Source organism: Zingiber officinale, chromosome 7A (genome assembly GCF_018446385.1).
Source record: "Zingiber officinale cultivar Zhangliang chromosome 7A, Zo_v1.1, whole genome shotgun sequence".
NCBI lineage: Eukaryota > Viridiplantae > Streptophyta > Magnoliopsida > Zingiberales > Zingiberaceae > Zingiber > Zingiber officinale.
Genome location: NC_055998.1, coordinates 106,588,920 through 106,605,317, shown reverse-complemented (window position 1 = coordinate 106,605,317; position 16,398 = coordinate 106,588,920). Strand labels below are relative to the sequence as shown.

The 16,398-nt window shown below is 39.2% G+C and overlaps 1 protein-coding gene across 1 annotated transcript; it reads right to left on the bottom strand.

Annotated features, from left to right (window-relative positions):
• Nucleotides 1-1,497: 1,497 nt before the first annotated feature.
• LOC122001957 (glucan endo-1,3-beta-glucosidase 12-like) lies at nucleotides 1,498-3,464 on the bottom strand. Its single transcript, XM_042556952.1, has 3 exons — nucleotides 3,361-3,464; nucleotides 1,968-3,284; nucleotides 1,498-1,770 (listed from the first exon to the last, which is right to left on the bottom strand). The coding sequence occupies exons 1-3, from the start codon at nucleotides 3,419-3,421 to the stop codon at nucleotides 1,736-1,738; spliced, it is 1,413 nt and encodes a 470-aa protein (XP_042412886.1). The 5' UTR covers nucleotides 3,422-3,464; the 3' UTR covers nucleotides 1,498-1,735.
• Nucleotides 3,465-16,398: the final 12,934 nt, after the last annotated feature.

Genomic DNA, 16,398 nt, shown 5'->3' with positions numbered 1-16,398 from the left:
AATTTTCTATCTGTGATGTACCAAAAAAATTCAGATAGATCAACTCAAATTTTGAGATCTCTATGTCGATCCTCTCGACCATGTGCCTTACGATTTTCAAGATTTCACATTGCCGCCGCTACATGCTGCGACTTACCTCTGTAAACCCTCATTCTCATCCTGGGTGCTATGACCATAGTGTGAGACTTCATCAGCAGAAACCTACCTAACACAACCCTGATTATGACTATGACATTAGATCCAACGCTCGACTTCCTCAATCAAAATCTATCAGTTCTGATATCAATTGACACCGGATGGGATTGTGATTATGTTGCGAGCTGACTATAAGAGAGTTTGTCGAAAATGTAAGAAGAGATAACTGTTGTCCTTCAAATTTTCATAAAAAAAATTATTATTTAATAATCAAGAACTATTACTCTAACAGTTAAACAAACGTTTATATGGACTCTACACCTAATACACAAAAGAAAGTAAAGAGATATTAGCATATAAATCACAATTTCTATTTGGTAAAGAAAGAAAATAATTTTTAATTTTTTAAAAAAATATTTAACAAAATCACAGTTCGAAAATTCCTAAACAAAATTCCTACACAGACTCAAATCTTAAAAAAAAAAATAAAAGATAGAAATGATAAAAAATACCTAAAACATAAAAATACCTTAAATGCTAAAAAAAATATTATCAAAAATAATAATAAGCTACCGATCTTCTTGCATCAAAGCCACAGCTACTCACTGGAAACAAATTGTTCTATAATTCTTCAAACTAAATATCAAGAATCCCAAATGAAAAATCATTATTTTCTAACTCTATCTTGAATGAACAAAGTATTAATAAAGGATCCCGAAAGGGATGCCAGATAGATTTTGATTGCTAATGTCGAATACAAGATGATTAAAAAAAAGGAGATTGTACAAGCAATGATCTCATGAAAATATTGTGCAAGGTCCATCCCTTTTGGCATAAACACAAGTAATGATTCTTGTGAGATTGCTAAAAGATGATTAAAAAAAATAGGAGAGCATGCTAAAAGGGCCAAACACAAGTAATATTCTTGTGAGATTGCAAAAAGCATCACAAGTGTAGGAAGAAGGTACATAAGACATGGAAGGAACATTGAGTGTTTACCGTGGATGGAAAATAAACAAAGGTAAAAGAAAATATATAAAATAAACTAGATTGTTAATTAATCAAAATAGATTGATATTTAATAATATATAACATATAAATAAATAGTTATTAATTAATGTAAAGTAATAATCTTCAAAGCCTAACTCAAGCCGACAATTAAAAAAAAACCATTTTTTCAGAATGATTGGATTCAATTTTCAATTAGGAAAATTCAATATCTCATGGTGATGTCACCATTGATCAATAATCATTTAATGCTTTTTTTTTAATTAAAAAAACAAGTTAGAATTTCAATTTATAATTTAATGCCGAACATCCCTAAACCCCAAATCTAACTGGTCATGTGTAAACCCTAAATTTCGGCTTTTCATCATTTCACCAAATCCACTTTGATTAAGTTAACAACAGTTCCCATGTGTTCTTCAACCATACAACTACATTTAAATTAAAAAAAAACTAAAATTTTTATACCTGAAAAATCTAACATTAGCATGACTTAAATTTTAATAAAATAAATACTAATTAACGGTCAGCCTAAGTAAACGCCAGTCCAAGGCCGATCAGCTCCGAGCGTACTCCATGTCTTCTCGTCGGCCGCTCAAACTCGGTGCTGTAGCAAGCACGTCCCCGTTTCTGCAACAGCCAACCAAATCCATAAATCACGATGTAAAGAAAGAAGCGACGACTGTGTCGTGGGCGGGCAGCTTCCTTCCTGGCCCACAACGGACACGGTGTCACGATGCGATGCGTGGTTTTGACAGCTCGTCCGCTTTATGCGTGAGCCGTGTGATTGAGGGGGGTGAGAGAAGATCAGACGATAGGGAACTTACCGGGCGGTTGGTACACCACCAAGGAGGCCCCATTAAAGTCGCACGTGCCCGAGGCACGCCCCTGCGTCTGGTAGTAACTGTTGAAGGCGTACGAAGCGTGCGCCTCCAGCGTGTTGGGATGGAAGCAGGCGGCGCCCGGCTGGATCGCGCGGCAGTCCGCTCCGCCCTCGCCGCAGGCGTAGTCGAGTGCCGCTTGAAGCTTCACCGCCCCGGCCATCTTGTTCGCCACGCACCAGGTCGCTCCGGTCGAGCTCACGCGCTCCGTGCTCGGCGCCGGGGAGATAGCCCGGCCCCTGTTCTCATTCCACCTCCCGCGGCCGCGGGGGTCGCCGCCGAGCGCGAACGCGATGTCGTACACCTTCTGCTCATCTGGATAGAACAGCCCGTAATTCCTCTCGGACTCCGGGCCGGGCTTTTGGTTTTCGTTGAACAGCGCGAAGAGGTAGACGTCGAGGTCGGCTTGGGGCCTCATTGGCGTGCCTGCGTTGCCAGAGAGGATGCGCCTTACCAAGTTACCATTGTAGGCGGCTGCGTTGGCTAGGCCAGCACCGGTCTCCTTTTTGTCGCCCTTGGACGGCCACCCAGTCTCCGATAAGACGATCTTGATGTCGTCGTAGCTGAGGGCGGACATTGCGGCGAATACGGCATCGATTTGGGCGTCGAGGAGGCTGTAGTAGCGGAGATTGCTGCCTGCATCAACGACGCCGGAATTGGGCTGGAAGAGGGCGTAATCGAGGGAAATGGCATCGGTGTTGTCCTCGTATGCGAAGAAGGGGTAGGCGTTCACCATCATATAAGATCCGGTCTGGTGCAGGAGCTCGAGCATCGGCCGCATCACCGGCTCAGCGAGGTCAGGCCGGAAGGCGCCGGAGGAGGGCGGGTACGAAGTCTGAAGAGCAGTGAGTGCGATCGGAGACGAGACCTTGACGACGCCGTCAAGACCGAGCTGGGCGAGCGCAGCGTGAAAGTTGCGCATAGCCGGGACGAGGAAATCAGTGAGATTATTCGGGTCCGCAAAGACCTCGTTCCCGACGGCAACAAACTTCACGAGGGTGGAAGGGTAGTAGGGTGCGACGTTGCGCTGGACCCAGGCGAGAGCGAAGTTGCGTCGGGTGGCAGCGGTGGCGAGCAGCTCGTTAGGGACAGTGACCACGGCCTCGATGCCAGAACCGGCGAGCGCGCGTAGCACGGAGGGGTCAGCGTCGTAGAGCTTGACGTTGGTGACGCCAATAGTCTTGAGAAGCGCGACGACGTTCTCCGGCGGCGGTAGGTTGTCGGCGACCCGGCCATAATTCACACCAATAAACCCTGCTTCAACTACGTACCAAAACCGACAGAGACGTGATTAGAGAAGAATGGAGAAAGGAAAGGAAAGGAAACATTTGAAGCTCACCTGAGGAAGAACTGAAGACAAACGCCGACAAGAGCAGAAAAAGAATCTCCATTCGCACCATTGCTCCGCAGCGATCACAGGAACGAAGAGGAAATAGGCGGAGACAGGGGAGAAGAGAATAGCGGAGCGGGCTGTTTATATAGTGCAGACGGAATAATGGGGAAGCAGTGAGCCAGCGGGCACCCGTGGCTTGTGGGGAGAGTGGGGGAAGCTGGGTTAGCTGGGCTCCACCCACGTATGCGAGCTCTATAGCCTTAGGGCCGACGTATTAGGAACGTGCTCCGGATCCGCCGCTCTGTTTCCGTCAGGAAACAGAATCATTCATTGGTGTAGCATGTGGCACACCAATGACCCAGAATAGTTCATTGGTGCATCTGAGCCGCGTGGGGCTTACGTGGCATTAATCTGTGATATGGAGCGGGATGGGAGGTTGTTTTCGCGCCATCCGGAGAGCGGGACCCATACTAAAGGTGACCGTTTCACGAGGCGCTCGTTGCGGTTGCGTTTCTAGCGAAGGGGTCCGACTCCGAGAGGGATAGGGTGGCGCATAGGAGGTGGTAAGTGCGGGAAGATGGTAGCCGCTGGATTCGAGGAGGGGCGTGGGAAACGCATTCAATAATTTTGGTTAAATGGGGAGTGTAAAAATGGAAAAAAAAAAAAAAAGATGGTAAAATATAATTAATATAATTAAATAATGGACTAGGCAGTGCGTTAGTACAATTAAATAATGGACTAGGCAGTGCGTTGAACTAAAATATAAAGGGTGAGATTGTAACTTGTAAAAGTTTATTCCACAACCTACCACTGACTAGTCAATAAGTGACTTTAAATGCCTCAGATATAATGATGAGCATGGTTAATCTGATATTTAAAATTCGAATCTCAATTACACTATATTACAATGTGTTCTCCTCTTATAAATTTAAGAACGTTATCATTTTGGACGAATAAACTGATCACTTCTTGATTTGTAAATGAAAAATTTCTATGAAAATCAGACTAATTACTCTAAGATTAATTAGTTTGAAAACTAGATAACTGACTAATAACAATGAGCTTAAAGAGAATGGGTTTTGGGTTTAGATCCTTTAGATGTAATCCATCTCTATTTTATTATAGATCTACCTTTCTTGCCTTTATATAACACTAATGAAAGTTTTTTAGCCCATGTGTCACAAGATAAAGGCAAGAGAGAAATCGTTTCTTCATTCTTCTACAAAGAGAAATCTATGGCTACTCAAGGTTAGTACTTTAATTTTATCAAATATGAATAGGAGTGCGATTATCATGACGTTCTAAGATCTATGTCTAAATTCATCAAGTTTTGTTATAAATTGTATAAAGTTTTACCTATGGTATTATTAGGGTCGATTTATAACTAGGGGGATCATCATCATGAAGAGAGAGGGGGGAGGGGAGGGTGAATAGCTCGTCGCGTTCATTATCTTGCTTCGTGATGATGATATGCAGCGAAAAACGCTCAAGCAACGCTAACGCTAGGATTTACTTGATATCCACATCAAGAAGAGGTAACTAGTCCAAGGATTCGACCCCCACTCACTCATCTACTATGAAAACACTCATTCTCGATAGCTACCGAAGGCGGAGAAGCCTTGTACAACCTCTCAATACAAGAAGAATGAAAAACAAGCTTATACAATAACAAATCTTATAAGATTTTCACAAATGAGGAAACCCTAGCTTGCTTCTCCTTCTTGTGTGGAACGCCTCTTAACCTTGGAAGTGCAACAACATTTAGCTCCAAGAAAGCTTCAAGAACTGGCGTGAACCTGTGATAATGATCGCAAGAAGTGGAGAGGAAGAGATGCGTAATCCCTGCGAGGAAGATGACTTTAAACTCGATGCTTCCTTCGCAACAGTCACAACCCAATCGATTGACCAATATATTGGGAAGGCTTGAATCGATCGGCTGATCGATTCAGAGCGCCTCTGTGCTCTTGGAATAAGACCTGAATCGATCAACCAATCGATTCAAGCACCATCGTGATCGTGCAAGAAAACCAGCTCCAATCGATCGATTGGCGTTGCCCAATCGATCGGTTGATTGATTGGCGTTGCCTAATCTATCGTCTGATCAATTGGCGTTGCCCAATCAATCGGCTGATCAATTGGGCAGCTCTCTATGCTCGCGACAATTGCTTCCAATCGATCGGTCGATCGATTGGGCCACTTCTTGTCGCAACACTCTCCCAATCGATCGGCTGATCGATTGGGCTTAGGTCAATCGATCAGTTGATCGATTGCCCCAGCCTTGACTTGCCTAAACTCAAGTCCAAGGTTTCCAAACCCAGCATTCGGTCAACCGTGACCTGTTGGGACTCCTTCTGCCTAGCATCTGGTCAACCTTGACCTGCTGGGACTTCTTCACCAAGTGTCCGGTCAATCCTTTGACCCACTTGGACTTCCACCAAATGTCAGGTCAACCTTGACCCATCTGGATTTCCTCGTGCCAAGTATCCGGTTAATCATTTGACCTACTTGGGTTTCCCAACACCAAGTATCCGGTCAACCTTGACTCACATGAATGTTTCTCCTCGTGTCTGGCTTCACTCACTAGGTCTTTCCTTCTGCCTAGCTTCACTCACTAGGGATTTCCATCTGCCTGGCTTCACTCACCAGGACTTTCCATTTGCCTGGCTTCACTCACTAAGACTTTTACCTAGCTTCACTCACTAGGTTTTTCACCTGGCTTCACTCATCAGGATTTTCCCACTGCCCGGCTTCATTCACTAGGACTTTCACCTGCCTAGCTTCACTCACTAGGTCTTTCACCTGGCTTCACTCACCAAGATTTCCCAACTACCTAGCAAGACTCACTAGGTATTTCACCTGACTTCACTCACCAGGATTTTCCCTTGCCTAACCTCCAGTTAGAACTTTCTCAGTCAAGTATCCGGTCAACCTTGACCTACTTGACTCTTCTTCACATCAAACTGGTCAAACCTTCATCAGATGGGAATTGTATCAATAATCTCCCCAATCAGATGATTGCATCTACAATCTCCATGTATTGTCAAATATCAAAATCCAAATATCAAGATTCAAACTTGAGCCAACTCAAACTTAATCAACCAGGTCAAACTTAACCTAAGGATATTGCACCAACAGATATCAGAGCCAAGTTTAAGGACTCATGATTTCCATTCGTTTATGTTAAAATTCATGAATCCTAAATTTTAATTAAGTATATGTTTCGCATATATATATATATATATATATATATATATATATATATATATATATATATATATATATATATATATCTTGGCCAAAGTTGCTCATAATTTCTATTTTTGTTAACCCAAGTAGTAGTTATATATGTCGTATATATATGTCTTGGCCAAAGTTGCTCACAATTTCTATTTTTGTTAACCCAAGTAGTAGTGATGGCGCATGATGATGTTCGTTCTGTACAAGAATTATATTCCAAATTATGACTTTATGAAACTAATGATGATGGCATAATATATTATGTTGTTATATAATTTGAATTTATTTTATGTTGGTTTGTTAATCACTAAAGTGATCTTACCATAAAGTTAATAAATTCTAAATTATATAATCAAACTTTAATTACCTAGTACCTTCCCCATCGGAGTCACTACTATTATTTGTGTGACTGAAGATAAACCAACTATTAATTTTATTTGTCATAAAGTTAGGTTGACAAGATAATAAAATTAATGGGTAAAACCTCCTCTTACAAATGTTTGAATTAGTATACGCCCACACTATCGTGGCATACGAAATTCACGGTATTTTGACGTGTTAGTGAATTTAAATTATATTATTTACGGAATCAATATTATTTTAAATTCTAAAGTTTTGACCAAATATTTTATTTTGTGATTCTCAGGATTTCAAAATGGCTTTCAATCTTTTTGCTGTTATTTTAAAAGAAAATAAATTTACTGGTCCAAATTATATTAATTGAAAACAAAACTTGGACATTATCTTAACTGCTAAAGAATATAAGTTCGTACTTCTTGAGGTCTGTCCTGACGTGCCTGATAAAGATTCTAGTGAAGAGGAGATAGAGAGAAATGGGGCAAGGCAGATGAGATGATGCGGTGTTACATTTTGGCTTCTATGTCAAATGTGCTGCAGCATCAGCATCATGTCATACCCACTGCATATGACATGATTCTCAATCTCAAGGAACTCTTCAGACACCAGAATCGGGCTACCAAGCAGGAGAACAATAAAGGTATATCTTATTCATTAGTTGTTGAAACATGTTTAGCGGTGTTATCTATCGGTACCTGGTGTGCAGATACGGGAGCCACTGATCATGTCTGCAATTCATTACAGGGGTTCCAGGAAACCCGACGACTACATGAAGGGGAAATAACCGTCTACATGGGCAATGCTATAGGAGTGGCGGCTGTTGTAGTGGAAGATGTTTATTTATCTTTTGATAGGAATAAGACTTTGATTTTGAGAAATTATCTTTACGTACCAAGTTTTAAAAAGAACTTGATTTCAGTTTCTAAATTATTTATGGATGGATATTCTATTTCTTTTGATGACAAAGTGGTTATCAAGAAAAATAGGGTGGTTATCTATTTTGGTGCATTGGTTGGCAATTTGTATACTCTTAATCCAATAACTCCCACGATGCAATAAATATAAATTAATAACACATCTTCTAATTCTAATAAGAGAAAAATAACCTTCGGAAATGAATCAAACATATCTTTGACATCTAAGGTTGGGTCACATTAACTTGAGTAGGATTCAAAGGTTAATAGCCGATGGACCTTTGAGTTCATTGGTGGTGGAAAACTTTCCAACCTGCGAATCTTGCTTAGAAGGAAAAATGACCAATAGACATTTTAAGGTAGAGGGGGTATAGAGCTACAGAAGTGTTGGAATTAGTTCATTCTGATTTGTGTGGGCTTATGACTATCCAGACGAGAGGTGGTTTCGAATATTTTGTCTCTTGTATAGACAACGATTCGAGATATGGGTGCATTTACTTGATGCACCACAAGTCTGAGTGCTTTGATAAGTTCAAAGAGTACAAGGCTGATGTGGAAAAATGTCAGGATAAAAGTATCAAGACATTACGGTTTGATCGTGGTGGAGAGTATAGGGGATCGGTGGCCAACTTGAAGGGAGGTTGGATAGACGGCACCTCCAAATCGATCTCCTACGATGTTAGCTTGTGCAGCGGAATACAAACAAAATAAACAAGCTAAAGGCTAAAACTAAGAAAGGAAATGCAAACCGCTAATACGTTCATTTACGTGGTTCGGAGATAACTTGCTCCTACTCCATGGCGTGTTCGTAAGGTGGACGATCCCTCAATCCGTCGGTGGATTAGTCCCTGTTAAACTCCGGCTAGCTCAACCTCCTTATGGGTGGAGAAACCTCACCACAACTCTCACCAAGGACTTTGACGCTAGGGCATAGGTAGACTACTAATAGAGATTAACCACCTCTATTTCGTCAACTATAATCAAGCTCCCAAGCTTTGGTTATATAGGCCGCGGGTTGAAAACCCCGCCTACTAGTCGATTGCTAAAACATGCAGTCGACTGTCCTCTGTAGAAATTCGACCGTTACATCCCAACGGCTCGATACCATTCGACTGCTAAAACATGCAGTTGACTGATCCACACTGACCGAACGAACAAAACCATTCTCTTCGCACCTAGTCGACTACGCGATCGACTGCGCAGTCGACTGCACCAGTCGACTGCTAAAACATGCTGTCGACTGCTACAGTGACGCTACAGTAACGCTGCAGTAAAACCCTAAAACTAGGATTTTACTCCGAGTACAATCTCTCGTGCACTTGTACCCTCACCCTTATGACTCACTTGACACTTCTTTTGCAGCCTTGACCTCTTGCCTTCAAGCTTACTTCCTTTGGCTCTCGTCCCTCGGATGCATTCAAGCCCACGGCTCGTCCCTAATGTCATCCTTCGCGTATGTCTCGAAGTCGCTTCCCTCGGCCCTTGTCCTTGCTGCCTTGTCCACGGTCTCTCGGATGCTCCATCCTTCACTGGACCCAAAGTCGTCAACCTGAGTCACTTGTGTATCTTGCAGTCCTGCACAACTCAAGTACACATATCAAATAACAAGGGTGAACCTAACTTAAACCCTTTGCCCAAACACCAAAACACATAGTCGCACGAACCATTGAGATTGCTCCAACAGAGAGTACCTCTTAGGAGAGTTTAGGAATTACTTATCAGAGGTCGGGATTCAATCCCAATTATCTGCACCTGGTACACCCCAACAGAATGGTGTGGCAAAATGAAGGAATAGAACTCTTATGAAAATGGTTAGATCAATGATGAATAATTCAGAATTTCCAAATTCGTTTTGGGGATATGCTCTGGAAACGGCGGCGTATATTCTGAACTTGATACCTTCTAAGTCAGTACCCTCTACTCCCACAGAATTGTGGAATGACCGTAAGCCTAGTCTAAGACACATTCGGATTTGGGGTAGTCCAGAACATGTGCTGAAGGGAGATGCTGATAAGTTGGAATCATGTACAGAAGTTCGCTTATTTGTGGGTTATCCTAAAGGAACGAAAGTGGTTTGTTTTATAGTCCTAAAGATCAGAAGGTCATTGTTAGCACCAATGTCCGATTTTTAGAAGAGAACTATGTAATGAACCACAAGTCCATGAGTAAAATTATTCTTGAGAAAATAAGAGAGGACACTTCTACTTTAGTACCAATGGTACAAGATGAGATACCACAAGTAACTGCAAACGTATCACAAATGATACACAATTACATGTAATGTCTCGTCGTAGTGGGAGGGTTGTTAGGCAACTTGATAGATTCATATTTTTTGGAGAGTTTTCAGACTTGATCCCTGGTGAACATGAAGCTGATCCCTAGACATATAATGAAGTACTCCAAGATAAAGATGCAGTATCTTAGCAAAGTGTAATGAACTCTGAAATATAATCTATGCATTCTAATCAAGTCTGGGAGCTTGTAGAATCACCAAATGGTGTAAAAGTCATTGGATGTAAATGAGTCTACAAAAGGAAAAGAGGAACAGACGGGAAGGTGGAAACCTTTAAAGTGAGGCTTGTTACGAAGGGGTATACTCAGAAAAAGGGAATCGATTATGAGGAAACTTTTTGCGCCGGTAGCCATGCTTAAGTCTATCCGGATTCTTTTATCTATTGTTGCTTATAGGAATTATGAGATTTGGCAAATGGATGTCAAGACAGCTTTCCTTAACGGAAGTCTTGAAGAAAATATCTATATGAAGCAACCAGAGGGATTCATTGCGAAGGCAAAGAGCATCTTGCATGTTGGTGCAGGAAGCATCCGACGATCGAACCTGAGTTTTGATAATGGCAAAGGGATTCAAAGTTAAGATTCTCTGTTATCTAACATGTTGAATGAGTATTTCAGGAAAGTCCTAACTGCGGTTAGGCAGGTGAAAACCCTAGGGGTGGTAACTCTAGGTCCTAGGGGGTAGTAACCCTAGGTGGAGAAAAGTCCTAGCTGCGGTTAGGCAAAGGGAAAACCCTAGGGGGTGGTAACCCTAGGTCATAGGGGGTGGTAACCCTAGGTCATAGGGGGTGGTAACCCTATGCGGAAAGTCTTGGTAGGTCGATGTCTTCAGGCAAAAGTCCTAGGGGGTGGAAACCCTAGGTGGAAAGTCCTGGTGTCGCGAACCAGGTGAAAGTTTGGACTAGCCGGGAAGCAGATGTCCAGCAGAAAGTCCGGAAGTATCGAGTGCTGAGCAAAAGTCCAGTCGATCTGGAGGATCACACTGGCAACAGGTAAATCTCCTGAGTGGAGTAGGTGAGGACGCGTTCCCCGCAGAGGGAACAGTAGGCGTCGGGTCGACCTAGGATTTCCGGCTGGAAACCCGAAGTCAGACTCGGACAGTCCGGAGACTGTCTATACTTCATTTATCATGTTTATTGTGCTAACTTTGTGTTGCAGGATAGTGTTTGGGACTAACGGATCTTGCAGGAGCAAAGGAGCAACCTAAAGCCTCGGATGAACAGTGTCGGGTGCCTCCATGGCGCCTCCATGGAGCTTGGAGGCGCCTCGGGTGCAAAAGCTGAGCTGGCTGCGAAGCACCACTGGAGGCGCCATGAAGCAGGCAGAAGGCGCCTTGAGAGGGCTATAAGGCGCCTTGAGAGGATGAAGTTCGACCAGTTCAGGTTTTATCCATACGGAAGACCAGGCAGCATGGAGGCGCCTTGAACAGCCTTCAAGGCGCCTTGAACACCCTTTATAAGGGGGTTTCGACCAGCACTTCAAGTTAACGCATTCCGAGTCTTCTCTCTTCAACGTGCTGCTCCGAAAGACGTCCGGAAGTGCTGCTACAAGTCTCCGACGACCCGAAGCTCCAAAATTCTACTCTTGTCGTCGGTATAACTAGTTTTTCCATTTACTTGTACTTCATCTTGTAATCCTTTTATCGAGCTTATAGTTGTTGCCCACCGGAAGCGATCAAGGATCGCGGGCCTTCGAGTAGGAGTCGATCAAGGCTCCGAACGAAGTAAAAATCCTCCTGTCTCTGTGTGCTTGTTTTGTTTTATTCCGCTGCTTAATTACTCCGATAATTCTTACGATTCCGATAATCGAACAAAATAGCCACGAGCGCTATTCACCCCCCCTCTAGCGCGTCTCGATCCAACAATTGGTATCAGAGCGGGGTCGCTTTGAATTGGTGTAACCACCATTCAAGCATTTTTCGTGGCTTTGAATTGGTGTAACCACCATACGCCTTTCGTTTTTTTTCCCTCCAAAACTGTTTTTGAAAAATTAATTTTCATCTTTTCACCATTGGTTGGAATTATCGAAATATTGCATTTTCAAAAATTTGTAGTAATATTTTTTTAAATATTATTTTAATAATATTTTATTATTTTTTCTCAAAATTCCTGAATTACTATTTTTATTTCTCTCCCGCACTACTAATCCAAGACTAAGTCTTGGAACAAGCTTTATTGTGTTTATTTTGTGAGATTGTGTTTCTAAAATGGCCCATCAAGAAGGCTACAACACTGCTCGCCCACCGCTCTTCTCCGGAGATGATTTCGGAGACTGGAAGGGTCGGATGGAAGCGTATCTCCAGACTCACTTTGAAGTCTGGATGATCGTCAAAACCGGGCTTCACCTGCCAACTGACGGTGTCGGCAAGCCACTACCGTACGAGAACTGGGACACGAACCTTATCAAAAAGGTAGAAGCAAACGCAAAAGCAACGTATACACTTCAGTGCGGCTTAACGAATAAGGAGCTAAATCATGCCAGCCCATTCTCAAGCGCCAAGGAGCTGTGGGAGAATCTGATAGAACTTCACGAAGGTATGTCAAACACAAGTAAGCATGATTTAAATGATTTATTTGAATTGGATGAACATAATGATACTACTTCGGCCGAGGAAGGTATTACGATGGTTGCAGTTACAAGTAAGACAGAGAAACATATGTTGAAAGCAACCTGGTCTGAGTCATCAGATGAATCCGGATCCGTTGAAGAGCAACCGAGCCTTCTCGCTCTACCAGTACTAGCGAACATTATCGACACCGAGTCCGAGTTCGAGTCCGATTCAGAGACCGAGAGCGAATCAGACACCGAGTCCAAGCGAAGCCACGGATCCGCATCCGTTTCCGAAGGACCAAAACCCACAGTAAGTGCTTTAATGTCTAGTATTAACTTAGATGACTCGCAAAATTTAATTCCATACTTGCTTAAAAAATTGGCTAAATCCAACGTCCGGGTTAAGTCACTCCAAAAGGAGGTAACAATCCTTAAGGAAGCGACTGACTCGAGTTCTTTAACTGAGTCAGTTCAAATTGGAAGTTCAACTCAAGTCCAACAACTTGAGGAAGAAAATTCCAATCTGAAAGCTCAAATTAAAGAACTCAAGAACACATTGGAACGGTTCACCTTGGGTTCCAAGAATCTGGATCTGATTCTTGGAAAACAGCGAGCCGTTTACAACAAAGTCGGACTTGGATATAAGACCAAAACGAAATACAAATCATATTTATCGCTAGTTAATAGAAATAATAAAAAAATTCTCCAAGCATGGGTGCCAAAATCCAACTTGGTTAATCAAGTTGGAACTGGTCACTATTGGGTCCCCAAGGATCAAGTCTATTACCTTGATAGACCTTATCGAGGCTATGATCCAGGGGGAGCAAAAAGAAAAACAATATTAAGAATATAATTCAAATTAATATTCAAATTAAATTGAAAATTAAATTAAAAAATCGAAATTCAATTAAAATTCGAAATTAAAATTAAATTTAAAAATTAAAAATTCAATTAAGAATTCGAAATTAAATTCAAAATTAAAAATTAAAAATTAAAAATTAAAAATTCGAAATTAACTCAAAATTCAAATCAAAATCAAAATTCAAATATAGATGGAGGATCCAGACTAGCTGGCACCTCCAACTGAACTACCCACAGGATAACTGAACCTAATCTACCCGAAATGGGTAAAACAAGAGTAGATTACCCGGTAGGGTAACTAAGGTTAGATTAAAACGGACTAGGTTTAACTTGACTCATAGTACTGGTGAAGTTTTTGGATGATAGTACGTTAGGGAAGCTTGGGCATCGCATGTCTAGGAAGATATGGCTTCGACCTGGTGCATTTGGCCAAGTGGAACTGACCGAAGCTACCCTTAAATGGATCCTAACTAGTTAGACCAAGGATTAGTATTAAGTTCAATGGGTAGGACTATTTGGAAAACCTCGAATGCATGGTTACTTTAATGAGCTCCGTGTGACTCACCATAGCCCAGAAGTTTATCCAAAGAATGCTTACTTGTTGAAACCAAAGCTAAACCTGAATCTAACATAAAGTTAAACCAAACCCTTAAATTGAACCTCAATTCATCTCACAACAATTATAGGGTTCCCTGATTGACAATTTAGATCAGGTGAGATGACTAAAAAATTAAATTATGAAAGTTGACTTGAACTTAAATCAAGTTAATTAATAATTAATTTACCTTTAATTAACTTGAATTATTCTCAAATTTTGTAACAAAATTTGAAAAATCTTTTCAAAATCATTTTAAAAATCTTTTAAAACTTTATTTCAAAATTATTTGAAAAATCTTTTCAAAATCAATTTCAAAATATTTTAAAAATCATTTCAAAATCTTTAAAATTATTTTAAAAACTTTTCAAAATCATTTTAAAAATCTTTTAAAACTTCATTTCAAAATCTTTAAAATTTATTTGAAAAATATTTTCAAAATCATTTCAAAATCTTTAAAATTTATTTGAAAAATCTTTTCAAAATATTTAAAATTTATTTGAAAAATCTTTTCAAAATCATTTAAAAATCTTTTAAAACTTTATTTCAAAATTATTTGAAATTTTTTTTCAAAATCTTTTAAAACTTCATTTCAAAATCTTTAAAATTATTTGAAAAATATTTTCAAAATCATTTCAAAATCTTTAAAACTTAATTTCAAAATTCTTTAAAATTATTTGAAAAATATTTTCAAAATCATTTCAAAATCTTTAAAACTTAATTTCAAAAATCTTTAAAATTATTTGAAAAATATTTTCAAAATCACTTCAAAATCTTTAAAACTTAATTTCAAAAATCTTTAAAATTATTTGAAAAATATTTTCAAAATCACTTCAAAATCTTTAAAACTTAATTTCAAAAATCTTTAAAATTATTTGAAAAATATTTTCAAAATCATTTCAAAATCTTTAAAACTTAATTTCAAAATTCTTTAAAATTTATTTGAAAAATCTTTTCAAAATCATTTCAAAATCTTTAAAACTTAATTTCAAAATTCTTTAAAATTTATTTGAAAAATCTTTTCAAAATCATTTCAAAATCTTTAAAACTTTATTTCAAAATTTATTTGAAAAATCTTTTTAAAATCATTTCAAAATCTTTAAAATTTATTTGAAAAATCTTTTCAAAATCATTTCATACTTGAAAAACTTATTTCAAAATCCTTTGAAAAATACTTGAAAAACTTATTTCAAAATCCTTTGAAAATATTTGAAAAACTTATTTCAAAATCCTTTGAAAAATATTTGAAAAACTAATTTCAAAATCCTTTGAAAAAAATTTGAAAAACTAATTTCAAAATCCTTTGAAAAATATTTGAAAAATATTTGAAAAACTTATTTCAAAATCCTTTAAAAATATTTGAAAAACTAATTTCAAAATCCTTTGAAAAATATTTGAAAAACTTATTTCAAAATCCTTTGAAAAATATTTGGAAAACTAATTACAAAATCCTTTGCTCCCCTAAATTTACTAGACTTACAAAAACATGGAATTAGCCCTGAAGGAAATAGAGATTTGAAGTTTGAGCATGCTCATACTTTAGGGCTCTGATACCTGAACAAAACAATCTGGATAACTTAAAATCTATTTAACCTCATGCTTGGACTTAAAGACCAGCTAAAATAAATAACCTAAATTAAACATTTAGTCACTCCCTCTTAGTCCTTTTTGTCTTACTCCTATCTTTTCAAAATTAAGTTTTAACACTAAGTACCTTTTAAACTGAACCTACATTCATTGTTTGCAAAAGGCTTAGCTAAAGTGACTCATATAGCAACCTTCAAACTTTCTCAAACTTAGCCACCTTATAAATTTTAACTCTAAATGCTAAAATACTTGTCTAAGTTAAAAGTATTAAAAAGCATATTTCTTTACTTGCAAAATTTAACTCATGGCTTTCAAAAGACTTTTGCTAAGTAAATTGAGACTTCAAATTTCTTTACAAACAATTTGGGTCCAAAAAAAAAAAAAAATCTAGCTAAGTTTTTCTAACTTTAGTTAGGTATGTCTTTCTAAAAACAACCAAGTCTCAAAAGTGGCTAAAGGCATCATTCGAAATCATCCATATATTAACCTTTTAAACTTAGGTGAAAAATATTTCGTTTAACTAAGTTTCACAAGCATTCTTCTACCTTCTCTCAAAAAGATTATTTTCTTAAAATCTTAAAACTTGCTTTCAATTGATTTTTGATATATGGCAAAGGGGGAGAGTAGAAGAAAATTCAAATAATTAAAGAA